Genomic DNA, 16,986 nt, shown 5'->3' on the forward strand with positions numbered 1-16,986 from the left:
ACCCGCCACCCGCCACCCGCCACCCGCATGACCGAGAGAACTTGAATAAGTGATGACACGCAGCCGAGTCCTCGCTGGAGGGAAAGTCTGGCGCCTGGAATTTCCCTACTCGCTCATTGGCCGCTTCCGTTACAAATCTCGGCTCCAGCGAGCTCATTACTACTGTATCATCCCACGCACCGAGCACCCCCTTCCCTCCCCCGACCGCCACTGCCCACCCTGGAAGATCTAATAAAAAAAGTTTCGTTTACCCCCGCTTTTTTCATATACATTTTTTCGGATTTTCCTTCGAGAAACTTCCACCAGAGAAGGTATCATCGTCTCATAACCGTAGCCCGCTTCCCGTTCGGTCTGTTCCAAGTTAGTTTTCCCCGCCTATTATGTTTTCACGTCATGCTGTATACGGAAAGGAAGTTTTAACGCGGACATTTGTATTTTATGTACATACGCGCCTTTTATTGGGGTTTGTGTAATTTTGGGAAGGAAATTAGAGAAAGTTTTCTATCTATTTACAAACCCGAGAAGAGGGGTACGTTGTTGATCTTGGTGTATATCTTCGGTATCGATGAGATTAATAACGAATGTTTTTTTTTCGGAATTATCTCGCATATATTTGTCCTAAGTAAATAACTAAGACGCTAACGCCACGCTTTAAAAGTTCCGCCTCCGTCAGAACGAGCGGAGATAAGAAAATACAAACGACGCTTGATTGCTTGAAGAAGGAAGCCTGGAGAGTAGTCGCAGACAGCGACAGTAGACAGTGGCAGTAAATAGTAGTAGCAACACGAGAGAGTAGAACGCACTCGAGGCGCAGGAAGCATAACACTAAATTAAGAGTTAGAAGTCGGAGCTATATGAATCGCTTAGAGCCTCGCGAAACGAATAAATATATTATAACTAAGGCAAAGTTTTGCACTCTCGGATGAACTATGGCGGTAAGGAAGGCAGTCGGATATGGGATGGGAAGCTATACTTGTTTTCCTCGTAAATCAAATTTATCATCCCCTCTCGAGGGTGAACTCCCGTTAATTGCATAAAGTGGAAAAAACTTATCGATTGAAGTACCGGGATACTTATTTGTTTTCGAAAAACTAAAAGGCTCTCTCTGCAACATTATTTTTTTACGACTTTATTCCAGCCTCTGGCTTTTCTTTTGGAAACACTATAAAGTAATTTATTCATTTGTTCAAATTCTAAATGGTTAGTTCTACATCGAAACTCCATTTACAAATATTTTCATGCTCTTTTCTGTTCACCCGACATTTATATAAATCTAACCTTTATCAATAAAATGTTAATAAAGTTGCACTTAACGTGAACCATGTCCGAGCGATACCAGCATTAACAAACTATCAATATTCATGTTGAAATAAACATTTTATGACACTGAAGAGATAACCTACATCGACGAATTATAATATTAAAGATATCATACTTTCTTTTTAAGTGTTTGTCAAAGATTTATTATTTTGTTTGCTCTTTCATTTACGTTTTGTTAAACCTTTCTGATTAAGGGACATCTGGATATTTTTTCAGCAATCGTATACTTGAGAAATTCACTTAGTCAATTGGTGTCGTTGCGTCACGTTCGGCAAATTCAATTAAGGAGATCAATCCTACCGCAAAAGGATGAGTGTCCAAATACCCTCGGTTCCAGTCTACGAGTCTGTTCCAGCGCAGCGTGTCCACTGTCCGATGAATCCGCCTCAATTACTTTCAATAACGATACAATGAAAGTTTAATCAAATAAATTGTTGCTTGAGCTCTGTCGTTCCATTGGCGTTGTCCCTAGTTATTTTTTAGATGCACCGTCGTAGCCATTACAATCACTGGTGTTATTTAGTGAGTGCAAAACTGGGCGTCTGCAGTTGCACATCGAAATCTTCGTAATCTTTTGTAAACTAAAGCCACCATGATTATAATTATTTCCATTAATAATACACGCGCCTGTTTTTATAAGAAACATCTTCCTTTTCTAAAAACATATAACATGCGGTTTTCAGTCCTTTTTACTACAATGGAACTACTTTCTACACCGGGGAAACGATCTACATACACAGTACCATGATAAAAAATTTATCATACTAAATAAATAACAATGATTGACAAGTTTCTTTGTATAAAAACCATTCAGGATATCAAAAAAATAAAATTGTTTACTATTTATTGTGCCTTAATTGTTTTAAATTATACAATATGACAACAAGATTCTATAAAAAAATGTAGCTAAGATAATTCACTATCACTTTCAAATATTATTTATTAAAAAAATAAAAGACGAGTGATACTTTAATCCACAAATTTGGAGTATCCATACTGGATACGAATTTGTGGATTAAAGTTTCACCCGTCTTTTATTTCTATAATAAATTACAATGAACTTGCATCGATATTTTTTTACTAACAAACTTAAATGTTTCAAATATAATGTTTCATACACCAAGTAAGTAAAAGAGTGATATAGAGCATTCCAATAAAGAAAAGCACAATTACATTACTATTCTTCTTCTTCTTCAGCCTAGTTGTCTCCACTGCTGGATAAGGGCCTTTTCTAAACGTCTCCACTCCTTCTTATCACGCGTTTTTATCATTCATGTTTTACCGACTATCGAGGCAATGCTGTCGACCCATCTTTTTTGTGGCCTTCCGACATCTCATTTGTTTGCCCATGGTCTCCACATTATTATTATTATTGGTGTCCACCTGCCATCATTTTGCCTCGCCAAGTATCCTGACTACTGCCGTTTGGTTTTTACTGTACGATCCATAATATCCACGACTCCGGGGGTTCGACGACTTATTTCTTCATTTCGTATTCTGTCTCTTAGACATACATTGGTTGGTTGGAAGAAATTGCCATTTGGCAATAAGCCCGCCAATGTACAAATAACATTATGTACAAAAAGTTAAATAAATAAATAAATAAATACACCGAGCATCCGTCGTTCGATGGATCGTTTTTTATATTACTATTACGTATTGTTAAATTATTGTTTGAACTGCGTTTTGAAACCGCGTAAAACGAGGTTCGAGTGTACAAATATTTTCACACTTAAAAATAATCATAAAAAGTTTAATTTACTGAAAAACTACTAAGGGATTACTTAAAACATCATTGATATGGTATTTTATTGTTATAGGCGCGTACTACAGTAAATAATAACACATGAAAAAGATTCAGTACCTTCATAAATCATAATAATATCTTAAAACATTTCAAATCTGATAATAATTTTGATGGCCAAATACTTCCATAAAAGTTTTTTTCGTATCTAGTCAGCAAATTTCTTCCGAAATATTAAACTTATGTCGCCAGCTCTTTGGAAGTTGTTTGGATCAATATTAAATAATATCTACTCTCGTACACATACTTATATAATATGAAGGTGTGTGAATGCGTTGGTATGCCGATGTAACGGAGAGCACTGATGAGGAGTATTATGTTGACAGCAGCAACCAATCAGCGGCCATTGTAAAACTTGGGAAGTTATTATGGAAATGAGAGTCACACACCCCGGTCTTCCTCCCCGCCGCCTTTCCACCATTTTGCGTTAGAAGCGATTCCAAATAGTGTGGGGTTATCGAAGCGGGCTACTTATAGATATTTCATATTTTGGAAGCGAAAACAAGGATAATTGTGCTTTTTTTTTTTGTAAATATAAAAAACTATATTAGCATAAAAAAAAAATACATGTAATAAAAAAATGGAACACTTTAGGTTGAACTTGCCACAAAAGAGTCTGGCTCTTGTGTTTGGCAAGTTTACAAAATAATATAAAAAAGAAACAAAAAATGCAAAACAAAATAATACAATAAATAAAAAATTAAACAAATTAAAAAATTGAGAAAATTTAACACTAATAAAAAAATAATTAAAAACACAAAATTTATACATCTTAATTTTCAAAATACGGTTAATGTTAATTATTTCAGGAAGCTTTTCTTTGATTTATCCTTAAATTTTCCGTAATTTATTTCTTGACGTAGATTTTGTGGTAAATTATTGAAAGGCTTCCGTCCTCTATAAGTATAATGATGTTTGGCCGTGGTAGTTTTAATTCTCTGTAGAGCGAGGCATCCTGTTCTTAACCTTCCTGTAATATGATCTGATGGGAGGCTCTCCTTATGCACCTGGAGCATACAACACTTTCCGTAGATATCCTCCACTCTCGTCAAAACATTGAATTCCTTGAAAAGTTCGGTAGTTGAGAAGAAGGGTGGTTTATATATTATTATTTTAATATTTTTTTTCTGTAGAACATTTAAGGGTCTAAGATGAGCGTTAAAAGCCCCTCCCCATCCAACTATTGCATATTGAATGATTGACTGTACTAGAGCATAACAAACTGTCTTCAATTGATCCGTCGATAAGATAGATCTAAGCTTTTAAACAATTTTCTTAGTCTTTTGCACATTGAATCTATTTGTTCTTTCCATTTAATATTTTGGTCGATTATTATTCCCAGATATTTTATCTTAGATTTTTTGGTCAGGGTAACACATTGAGAAGGACAGATTGTATGGTCCCCGCAGTTTTTGTCGTGAGATTTTTGACTATATGATAGGTCTATTTCTATTGTTTAATGTGAATCAACAATATTTTAAGTTTGTCCAAACTTTTGTAGACAAGGACTGGATTCAACTCCCTGGGGAGCTGTTAACATTAACATATTACAACAGAGATGAATAACATATTTGAGAAGGTCATATACAAGTCTAGGCATCTACAGGGCTTATGACCTGTCATTGGCTGGTTTAAGTGGCCATTTTACACACTGTGTAATATTCACCATTCTGTTCATATTTAAACATCCAAGTTTCCTCAACTCTTCCATCTGTTGACTTTTGTAAAATAAAGGAGCTGAAACCTTTATCATGCAGGTGAGATTCATCTAATTGAATTATTTCACCTACATACTAGGCAACGCCTGTTGTTAAATTCACCTGGTGCATGAAGAAGTATAGAAATTGAAAATATTTAAAAATTGTAGGTAAATAATTCAATTAGATGAATCTCACCCGCATAAATAAAGGTTATGGCTCTTTAACTTCACAAACATCAACAGATGAAAGAATTCAAGGAATACAGATGCTCAAATATGGGCAGAAAGGTGAATGTTACACAGTGTGTAAAGTGGCCACTTAAACCAGCCAATGACAGGTCATAAGCCCTGTAGGTGCATAGACTTCTTTATTACGTTCTCTAAAATGTTCTTCATCTCTGTTGTAATACGTTTATTTATTGTAAATGCTATGTAATATGTACACATGGATGTGAGTTTCTTATTCTTGTTTTAATAATTGATTAAGGATTATTACATATTATGTGCATAATTTGTTTGTAATCTGCTCTCGTTACATCGTTTTATATACCTATAGATAAGGTAAATTTATCTTAAATGTATAAACTTGCTTATTCAGTCAATAACGAGATGTTCTTGTCACATCGCTGATTCATCAAAATGTAAATGGCACCACCGCCGTACATAATCCGATAACTTAACTGTGGTTAAATTAATTTCCCGTATTTAAAAGCTCGCCTTTATAATTTTTGCCAAGTCACATCGACTAATGGCGGACGCTGTGCCCTGCAGTATCTGCCAAATTGAATCATTCTCCCCAACCAAGTTTTCCTGTACCGCTCAACTTTAAATGACAAAAGCCCGAGGCCTATGTTATACGAACAGGGTGTGTATTATAGTAGTAGAGGCATAGTGCTTGTTGTGGGTATATTATATGATAACCCATTCAGACAATAATCCGGTGCAGATTGAGCGCAGTACCTACAGAATACATCACTCTTGTTCTACCCGACAATTCATGTGTCGGATGCAGGAGCTGATAATGTCAACGTGTATTTCATACCGCGAATGCAACTAATTTGTTCTGTTTCGTAATATGTACCTACGTTACTACCTGCAATTTATGTAACCCTAGTAAACAAATTCGTTGCACAACAGTGTACTCAATTCGTAATCCGGTATTGATGAGATAAATGTGGTTTAAATTAATTAACCCCTTCTCAACGAGCTTTGAACATTATTTGCAAAGTGAGTACTAACCCTATTTACTTGTGGCTTTTTCAGAATTAGTTTACTGAATCTTTTCGGGCAACTATTTTTTTTTCGTTTTGTCGAGTTTATTTTTTAACTGCACGTTGCATTTGTACAGAAAATTTCTTCATGGGGTCGATTATTTGAGATATTATTTGTGTTTTATATGTGCATTCATGTGTGTGCGTGGATGGCTCGGAGTGCACATTCGGTATTTTTATTTATTTTAATTTATTACCTCCATGGAAAACGCAAATGTTAACAATTATTCTTTTCTCACTTGAAATTCTTATTTATTTATTTTTTTGTCACATTTAATGTTTATATTTTTTGCATAATTTATGAAAGCTTAATTGGTCTTTTTATGTTAAAAAAATGTTGTTTTTATACTTATTATGTATGACTGTATGTTTTCTGAATAAAATAAAATAAATTATTGCGAGAAAACTTTAAAACGTAAACAAACTGACGTATTGGCATTTTTCGAAATTATGTCATCAAACTGTAAATGTATTATTTTTTTGTGTAAGTATATACATATTTAAGTAGATAAATAATAAATTTCATGGATTATTTCTATTTTTTTCGTGTATATAAAATGTATTCATAAGGTATATAATAACTTATATTTACAAATAACTTACTAATTACATGCAGGACATAATAGTCCGAAGTTAAATAAATTAGAAATTTTTGAATTAAATAGGATAAAAAATAATAGCGATAGAATTTTAATAAATCAGCAGATAGAATTCAAAAACTCACCCTTATTAGTCCCCTTAGTTGGACCCTGTACATTGTAATAAAACAATAAATATTTTTATAGAAGAGAATCCTCTCTTACAGTACACCGCCAACACAAGTTTCAATAATTTGTCCTACTCTGTTTCATTAATATACGTATTGTATATCTTTCAACTTATTTTTAAATGTACCTACACTTAAGATAATATTTAGTTTTATATAAATTATCTTTCCACTGCATAATGTTTAGAGGGTGAAAGCGCTAATTGGTCAAAAAATAAGTGGAAGTGTACCAAGTATTTTTAATTTGTAACTTATTTGTAAATATAAGTTATTACATCATTACAATGGAATTCCATCAAGAGTTGTCAATAAATAATTTTAATCAAATTTTCATAAGGTTGTGAGATAATGGAATAATCGGTTTTGTTTGTAAATATTATAATTTTATTTCTTCACTTTGTTAGTGTTATTTTAGTTAAATGTTACAGTTGTCTTTGTTTGCTAAGTTTTTATGGACTAATTGCTGAACCTTATTAATCTAATGCGAACCTTTTTTTTAGCATGTTTTTTAAAAAGAACGAATCATATGTATGTGCAGTATAATTGGCTGTAATTAAATAAATAAAGGAGAAAAAATAAAATTTATAATCGTTTTCTTTTCTTCAAAGTTTTTCCTGCATTGGGTGAAAAGTAATTTTCGATATTTTTTTTTATTATTTGCATAACGTTATTAGGGATGGAGGAGCTTATGATCTTCGACTAACTTACCACCCTTCGAATAAATAAATGTGTAGAGAAAATATCACAAAAAGACTTTTGATTGTGTTTAGCCGAATAGAAACGGGTAAATATGAAGATGTCACATCCAGAACATGACCAAACATCCAATGTCACAAATTGACAAACTCGACTGACGAAAGGGGGCTTTGATACAAAATATTGCCAGGGGTGTATGACGAATGAGGAGGCTAATAATGCAGTGTGCGATTTAAAATTCCATCTACTTTCAAAGTTCACCACGGGGGTTGCTGATCCGAACCTATGTAGCTGATGCTTCCTGCGAGGGGAAAACTGGGTAGACCCCGCTCGAGGCGTTTGTGCGGATTAAAAAACAAATCATGGAACGTTTTGCATAAATCTATATTATGTTCGAAATATGAGCGTATTTATTAAAAACTGTATTCGGATGGCATCGGGTAGCGGTTCCCGGATCGAGCGGGCGAACGTGCGAACGGGATGGTAATGCATTCGGATCGGACAAAATGAAATACAAAACTTCGCCTTTTCCAACAGTGTTCGATGGCTTTATTGTTGTCCACAATCGCAATCAAGAATTGAATACCATCGACATTATTTGAAACGAGAATCGAAAACCATAAATTGATATTTCGTGGTTGAAATTTTTTGCATTTATTGGCTCTGAGTAGATTCAAATAAAACCAATATATTATTTTCATCATACAAATAATGATTACTTTTTTTGCAATGTATGCGTTGTGTAAAAAAAAAATCAGACGGTATAATGGATAGATTTTTTAAATCATATTACTAACGGAATTGGTTCAAAACAATTTATTTATTAAAACGCAATACGCAATTCCACTATTGCACAATTATTAAATTTTTCTGTCTAGAGTTGCTAGAAAGTTCCGGGTTAAGTCGGACTCTCACATACTAAATCAATACATATATAGATATAGATAAGTGTCCTCGGCACGGGTACCCCAGTTATAGTGTGAAAAAAAAAACATTATTAATATTATGACACACTCAATTTTCAAAATATATAATAAAAATTAATACATAACTAAATATAATACAGCTATGTTTCTGATAATACAGAACTGTAGCAAAATCAAGATCGTGTAACTAAAATTTAGGATTAAAGACTTTAAATTAGTTTAATATCTCTCATTTCTAATGTAGACGTATGTTTATATTGCGACTACAGGTATTTTGAATGATTAACTATTGTGTGGCTTTGATGTCACACTAGTCTATACACAATACAAGACTTAAAATATATATCTTATTTTTTTAATGATAAAGTTGTTTTTTTTCTAATCTTCAAATGAACATTTTCACACAGAATTCGGAAAGTAAAACTATGCTAGATTTTAGTACAAAAAATATTTAGCCTTACTACACAAATAATGAATGTGACTTCAATACAACTATAAATATATATGAGAGAGAGCACGAAGATATAACTCATCTTTTTCTATTTCCGGTGTTTGTGTGAAACAGATTCAGTCGGTTATTGACAGTGATGGGGGATGCACACATGTAAGATGACGGGCGTATTTATGATTTTTAATTAATTTTGCAATAACAGGGCTGAAATATATGTTTATTTATATAAATTACGGAAAAGGAATTATTAAACAGTATGTCTTCTTGTTTTTTTTCAGATGTCTGAAATTTAGAATAATCCATCTTTTGCTTGTGGTAACACGATGTTACATCACCGCGCGCAAAGAAATGATTTACCACAGTATTTAAAGAGTTAATGCTTCGCCTATGTTAATGTGTTAGTGCCTGTCGGTGAACCAAGTGAACATACTAATTTAGTTTGTGTCAGTACGCACACTAGAATTATTATTTTAATGAAAACTTAGTCTTACACGCAAATCAAGAAGTTATTAAAGATTTGAGTAGACTGTACCTGTTTATCATTTTCTCTTGTGGACAGTGGAAGCAGGTTGTGAGTTAAATTGACTAATTTTAACACGCTTGTTTCAGACTGACGCCATCTCAGCTGCAGGGGAACATGGGCGGGATGGGCGGCATGGGCACCATGGGCACCATGAGCTCCGCCGGGGGCGGCGCCCTGGGCATGGGCGGCTTCCCGCCGCGCGGGCGGGGCGCCGCCCCCGCGCACTGCGCCCCCTACTCGCCCTCCCGTTTCCACATCGACAAACGCTGCCAACACCGCTGCTCTTGGAAGTGCTTCTCCATCGCCATGATCCTTGTCGCCGTGGTGCTGGCCTCCATGCTGGCCTATTTTGCAGGTAAACTATTTTTTGCATACATTTACAAAAAACAAATACAAAACTTAATAAAAACAAATTCATATCTTGGCAAATAAACGTTTGTCGCAAGAGGCAAAATTAGCCGTTCACAATGGAGTCCTGGTCCCGACCTTGATGTATGGGAGCAAAGTATGGACTTGGAAAAACAGGGATGAAAGTAGGCTGAATGCTGTCGAAATGCGATCTCTCAGGCGAATGATTGGAATAATCGGCGCGCGTGCATGAGAAGATGTATGAATGTAGAGGAAACGAGATCTGTATGCAAGGATAGAGTGATGTGGCATTCTATCCTCTCTGCCTACCCTTACGGGGAAACAGTTCGCACAGAGGCACTCCTTACAAGTTAGTCCAAGATCCTTCAATCTTCTAACTAAGGAACTACAAAACATCAAATCACTGGTTGGATTAGCATAGACGGAATAGATAGATTTAGTCTTAAAAAAAAAAAAAAAAAAGGCATACTGTAAATAAATCATGTTTTCGTAATAGCAGCATATATAAGTTTGGTTTTTCTTTTCTTTATCTTTTCTTTTCTTTTCATGGTCATGTTATCCCATATTTATATTCTATGAACTTTTTAATAATTCAAAAAGGAATGGCCCACGCTCAGACGCTGAAGTCATAATAATATATGTATGGAAAAATAAACAAATAAAATATAAAAAAATTTAAAAAAACGTTATGGTTTGTTTTTATATTAATATACTACTTTTTTTAAAGATGATCACTCTTACCCTTCAGTAGACTTAAAATTAGAAAAACATATCCCGTCAATCTTGCTGGGAATCCAACCTGGCGAAGATACTAACCAAACGGACTAATTCCCACTCGATTTACAAGATTTTCACCTCGATGTAGCCATCAGGTCAAGAGCACTCGTCCAAGATTATTAAACAATAAAACAAATTAACTTAGAGTTATGCAAAGATAATCTGTACAAATACGACAAAAATAAATCAAGAGGTTGAAAATTCCAAGAAATTTATTGAAATTTTTAAAAATAACAATAAAAATGGAGACCATTTAGATGAAGGAAATTTGAAAGTCTGCATCTTTGTGATCATTTGTAAACCTCAATAACTCCCAAGATGGCAAAATCCAGTATTTTGTCTACAAACATTTGGACACACTCAAAATATTGTATTTAAGTTTTTTGAAATCCTTATTTGAAGGGAAATTTCATTTTCATGTCATCATCACTACATATACTCATTTTCATTTACTTCCGAAAAAAAACTGTTTATTTTAAAGCTTTAGCAATAATATTAGTATTTTTATTAAGACATATTTAATGATGCTTTACCACTTGATTACAGTGGGCAGAGTTAACTTGAAGTGTCTATAAAGTAAAGCAGAATTTTCTAAATATCTAAAACAAAAATGTGTATATTTATATGAAAATTTTACTGTAATGTACAAAAAAGCAAATAAAATATATTATATCGCATTGATTTTTATCGTCGGCCTCGTAGTGTAGTGGTCAGCACGTTTGCCTACCGTGCAAGAGGTCTCAGATACGATTCCTGACATGGTTGACATGAAACATTTATTTAGAAAAGTGTTTTTACATTGGTATATTTTATAGTACCTAAACTGACACCTAAAGCATAAGACTGATCAATCTTACCTTTATGTAAACAATTATCGAGATACGCTGCGATTAGTGTACCAATGCAGTGCCCTATGCACCATTAGGTGCAGAAAGGGAATGATGAATAATGAACCTTCACGAATTTACTTTTTTTTCTCATGTAATAATTTGTTCAATCGAGTGTAAAAAACGTTGGCCTCTTCAATTTTAGGTGGAATTTATACATTCATTCTGAAATGCAGAAGACCCAAATATTGCCAAAAATATATAATACTAGCTAAACCCGGCCACGCTTCGCTATGGCTTTGTTTATATTAATTATTAGGGGAGTAAATAAAAAAATCTAGCAACTATACATTTACCGAAAAAATACACTGCTTAATGTAATATCTTAATTTGTGTTGCTGTGAATATACTCCAGAATGAATTTAAGGAAAGAAAATTGTAAATTTGTCTGAAATAGATAAAATGGCAGCACTGTGTAGAACTGTCATTCAGTACTTGTTAACTATGGCAAATTATGAGTCAATTTAAAACGCATAGAATGTTCTGTTTCCGTTGGAATTTCCAAATAAAAAGTAAATAGAAACACTCTTCTGCTAAAATGCAATGTTCTGTAAAAAAAATTTGTCAATCCATCGATTACTTTTCGAAATTTGCGGCCACAAACATACGGGACCTCATTTTTTTTATAAATAGATAGATATGTTACAACTAATGTTCCCTGAAATGTTTTTTGTTCTTACAAAACATTTTTATCATGCTCTGATGGTCTGCAAACGCGGCTAACAGTTTTAACAAACGGATACATTGTATGATTATTCGTATCCTTAATAAATCATGCTGTCACTTTATAAGATGATCCTATCCTAATATGAAGACTTGCGACTCACAAATTGTGTTGAGCAAATGGGGTCACAATAGTTACTCAATTTACTCACAAAATAATGATCCCAATTACGTTTATAAAAGAGATAAATATTTCAACATTTCCCTCAAATAATATTGTGATTTTTGAGCGATGGCGTTTCGATTTTTTTAAGTACGAAAAATTCACCATCATCATACACTTTTCGCAACTTATAGTGCATACACTACATTGGTACACATAAAATTCATATCATTTGAAATCTTTAAACACATTGTGTAGAATGTAAAAAATTACTTTTTTTTTATCTATCCTTTATGTTGCATATTTTTTTATTAAATCTACAGTTTCCTGTCGAAGTAAAGCATAAACACCGAAAACCGCTCTTTTCTTAAAAAAAAAAAAGTTTTTCATTGAGTTACACGGTTGGAAAATGAACCAATTACCTAGTGTACCCGCATAAAATAAATTTGCAATAATTTAGCTTGACATGTTAACTATCATTTTCATTTGATAAGTTTATCATGTACTCAATAAAAATACGCAAATGTAATACTTATATTTAATATTTATTTATTCATGTTTACTGAATCAGTTAATAGGCTTTGTGCAATAAAACAAATTCATTAGAACGCTCAAAATTGCAAGATATTTTGAATTCCAGATAAAACAAACCGCTCGTTTCTCGTACCTCTTTCAACCCTTTGCCTTTCTTAATTGTCCAACTTCAATTGGACAATTGTTATACCGCTCACTACATAAGACTGAAGCCTTTAACCCGCTTAAAATATAAACATATTAAAAGCTTGCGATGGAATACGCTGTTACAATATTTTAAAGCACTAAATGAAAATGTAGAGTGGAGGCGTATAAAAAAAAAAAAAAAAAAAAAAAAATGAAAATGTATGGCATTAATTAAGGAGCTCTTTACTGGTACTTAATCGTAATAAATAATTATTAGTTAATTTTAATAACGTTTTTAATTTGCACAAATCTTTGTAAACCAAAACTGAAATTTAAAACCTCGGGACAAGTTATTGTACACCTACTAAAAATCTTACGTTCTTTTCACTGTATAATGTGAAACGTTATTTTTAGAAAACAATACTGAACAAAGAAATTAATACTTTTCTTTATTATATTTTTGATATTCGTCTGAGATAGGATCCAAATTTATTTATTGATCAAAGTAGGTACTATCATTCACCGTATTTTCCAAATTAATATATCATTCGTAGTCCATTAATCAAAAATCATTCAAATGTACCGTTCCTTTCGAATGAATAACCAATGATCAGCAAGAAAATATCAATCATTCGGATTAGTAAAAGATCCTGTTTGGAGTACTCGCAATAAAAAAATACTGGAAAATCTATATGTTTATATGAGGCACCTGCTACTAAAAAAATATATTATAAATTTATAAGTTAATGTTATTTATATAATTTTCACACGTTTATGTTATTTATCATTAGCGAATTCCGAATTGGCAAGTTATATTGTAAAAATCCCACTTCCTCTCTACTTTATTTCCTCATTTTCAACTTTCGTGCAGTGCTCAATTTTTTGTTTCTTGTGTAATATTTTATATTTTCTCCTTAGTGTGTTACACATTCTTCTATTTTATTTTTATTTGTGAAAAGCTTTAACTGGATGTAGGTACTACTTTTAATACTAATTTACTCACATAAATTCTGTTGTTTTTATTTTTTTTAATAAACAAATTACCCTTAATAAAATGGGGTAGATAGAAATTAAAACATATCTTTTCATTGGTTCCTCTGATTATATAGGCACTAGGAACCTATTTAAATAAATTTTGCCTTTTGGTCAGACGATAATATTCTGAACATAAAAGTTTTCCGTTTGATAATATGTAAGTAATTGAAAGTAATGTTATTATTTGTTTATCTATTCAGTATTGAATCCGAGTAAAAAAAGTGAGATTACCCAAACCAAATATCAATTTGTTTATTAGTGCGTAAACAAAATAACGTTTTGAAAAACCGAAATAACTTATTGTTTTAAAGTCAGACAGAAAAAAAACATATTTGATCGAATTAATTTTTATTTTATTTAACTGAACTGGGAATGATTCGATTTACTATAACCCTTTAAAAATAGTGCATTGAAATATTAATTTCGTTGATTTATATTTTCGAACTTTTCGCCAAGTATTGTATTTACGCCAGTTATATTAACTTTATTGAATTTACAAGTTTTACGTCAATATTTCGTCAAATTCTCAATCGTTTTTTTTTCAATGCTTCAAAAACTATCACAGTAAACACTTTGACAGTTTCATTTGTACCTAATATTAAGCAAGAAGAATTAGTTATAACGTCCATATTTCCATAAACAGCAGTATTGATGTTTAAACATTTCTAATGATAGATGTATAAATTATTTTTCTTGCATACGCATCACGAAAACTCATTATTATTATTATTATTATGGATAACGTATATAGCACCATTTTCGTAATAAAATACCTCAAGGGCGCTTTAGATAGTGATTCTATTGTTAAATTAATTTAATTGAAGCTTTTAAATTTTTAATTTAATTAAAACAATTTATTTGGTTGTCACGTGCTACAGATTTATTCAAATGATTCATGTTTTATAATAATAAATTTGCGCCGATGATGAGAAAATTATGAAATCGATTTATATTAGAATTTACTAAGTTTCCAGCCTAAACCAAACATGTTATTGCTCTTAAAAGGCATCTTTAGCTTATTAATTTCTACTTACCTACTTTTATTGTGATTTTACAGATAATAGAACTCCATTATGAAGTAATATTATAATTATTTTCTTTTCTCTACTATGTCAATAGCTAATTATGGCTTTTCTTAACCACATTCATAATTGCCATTGTACTGTGTTTTGGTCACTTTTGAACTATTGTAATATCTGCCATACAAAATAAATCATGCCGTAATAATCTAATAATATATTATTTGATAATGATTTGTTGAAGAGTTCTTTTATTTCCGTAATGTGAGTTAGTTTGTGAGGAGAGAAAGAAAAATAAAACGTTCATTGATATTAGGTAGCTTGGTACTTTATATCGCTTTCCCGCCTTGAATTGTTTTATTTAAAAAGGATTTTTGTGAGCTACCCCTCATAAAGTAGTCCCTCATTTGAAGCGCTTTTCTGATCGCTTATAAGCAAGCAACCTTCTCTAACACACGAGGCATGTTAAGCAAACACGTGAATCGCACCGGATGAAGCGTTCAAACATCGGATACACATAAAACGCGTGTTTGCTGCGTCTGTTATTAATTCAGACCAATACTCCTTAATGTATAATCGATCGCCCCTCCCGCCCGGAGTGGGGTGTATACACTGCGTGTGTGTTTGCGTGGCGCCTGTACTTAGCGCATACGAGGGTGTGTTTGTGCGAGTATGTGTGTGCGCGTCCTTAAGGAGGACAGATCCAAAAGTAATCCCACTTCTTGGAACTTTTACAATAAATTAAACGAAAGTATTACACGCGCCCATCGGTTTATTTGAAATGATCATTTTTTAATTATTCACAATAAATCGGTAAAATATTTGTATTACTATAAATAAAAAACCATCACGCCTTTATCCGTAAGGGTAGGCAGAGACGATAAAACGCCGTCACGAGAAAAATACAAAAAAAAATTGTTTTAAACAAATATTTCTTTACCAAAAGATATTTGTATATAATACAACTTACCGACTTTTCTATGTCTACCGGTTTCGAGACGTACCATTCTCTAAGAAAAATCTTATAAAAAAGCACAGTTAAATTGTAATATTTTTTGTATATAATGGAAACCAGATAACTATATCAGATCTTTTATTAGAGTTGACTACCCAAAGCCTAGCTACCTACCTACTACGCTCTTACATTTACTTGTGAATTTTTCTTTCGTCCACTTTTGAAAATTGCATCTTATCTACCTTTTTCATCATTTTGATTTATCAAACTCGGTGGACTAGGCTTTGTGTTTATAATTAATAACTATGTTCTATAATTAAATTTAGTCATTAAAATTTGAGCCGGCTTTAGTTAACTACATACAACAGAGGTGTCAAATTAAATCGAAACGTCAAACTGACAGTCTAACGTCAATCAGCTGTTACGAACATTTTTCGAATACCTACCGTTTTCGTTTAATTTGATAACGCTGTGTGTTAAGTTAACCTACAACACCCATAATTCATTTTAATATTTATTCTACTTTAACACGATAAATATTTTCCCGGGTATTTAATAAATAAATTGTAATCAGAAAAGAATAAAGAGAAAAAGAAAGACATTTTGTGATTAAATTCAACAAATATTTAAAAATAGACATGTCAAAAGTCAGAGTAATTGTCGTGCATGCATGAGAAGATGTATGAATGTAGAGGAAACGAGGTATGTATGCAAATACAGAGTAAAGCTACGTTCAATACTCTTTACCTACCCCTACAGTGAAACCGCGTGACGGTTGGTCTGTTTTTGTTTTATGACAATTGTTAAACATGTTTTAATAAATTTTGTTTAATAAGGTACTTCTTATGCATATTATACGTATACTTTTTTTTTACGTTATGTAATAAAATATTACTTTCGATTTATACTTAGGTACACTAAATCATAGAAGCTATCTACAAGAACTAGATTTCTGTACACGTCTGTTGTATTCCTTTCTCGAAAATCTGTGTAGTAATGTAG

The 16,986-nt window shown here is 32.6% G+C and overlaps 1 protein-coding gene across 1 annotated transcript in view; it reads left to right on the plus strand.

Annotated features, from left to right (window-relative positions):
- LOC148284822 (teneurin-a-like) overlaps nucleotides 1-16,986 on the plus strand; it is a 141,017-nt gene that overhangs the window by 70,690 nt on the left and 53,341 nt on the right. The window contains exon 2 of the mRNA XM_088234203.1: nucleotides 9,543-9,811. Within this exon, the coding sequence (XP_088090329.1) occupies nucleotides 9,543-9,811 (269 nt within the window). The remainder of the gene's footprint in view (nucleotides 1-9,542; nucleotides 9,812-16,986) is intronic.

Source organism: Micrasema longulum, unplaced genomic scaffold, assembly GCF_059751315.1.
Source record: "Micrasema longulum isolate JH-2025_06_02 unplaced genomic scaffold, ASM5975131v1 h1tg000086l, whole genome shotgun sequence".
Classification (NCBI taxonomy): Eukaryota; Metazoa; Arthropoda; class Insecta; order Trichoptera; family Brachycentridae; genus Micrasema; species Micrasema longulum.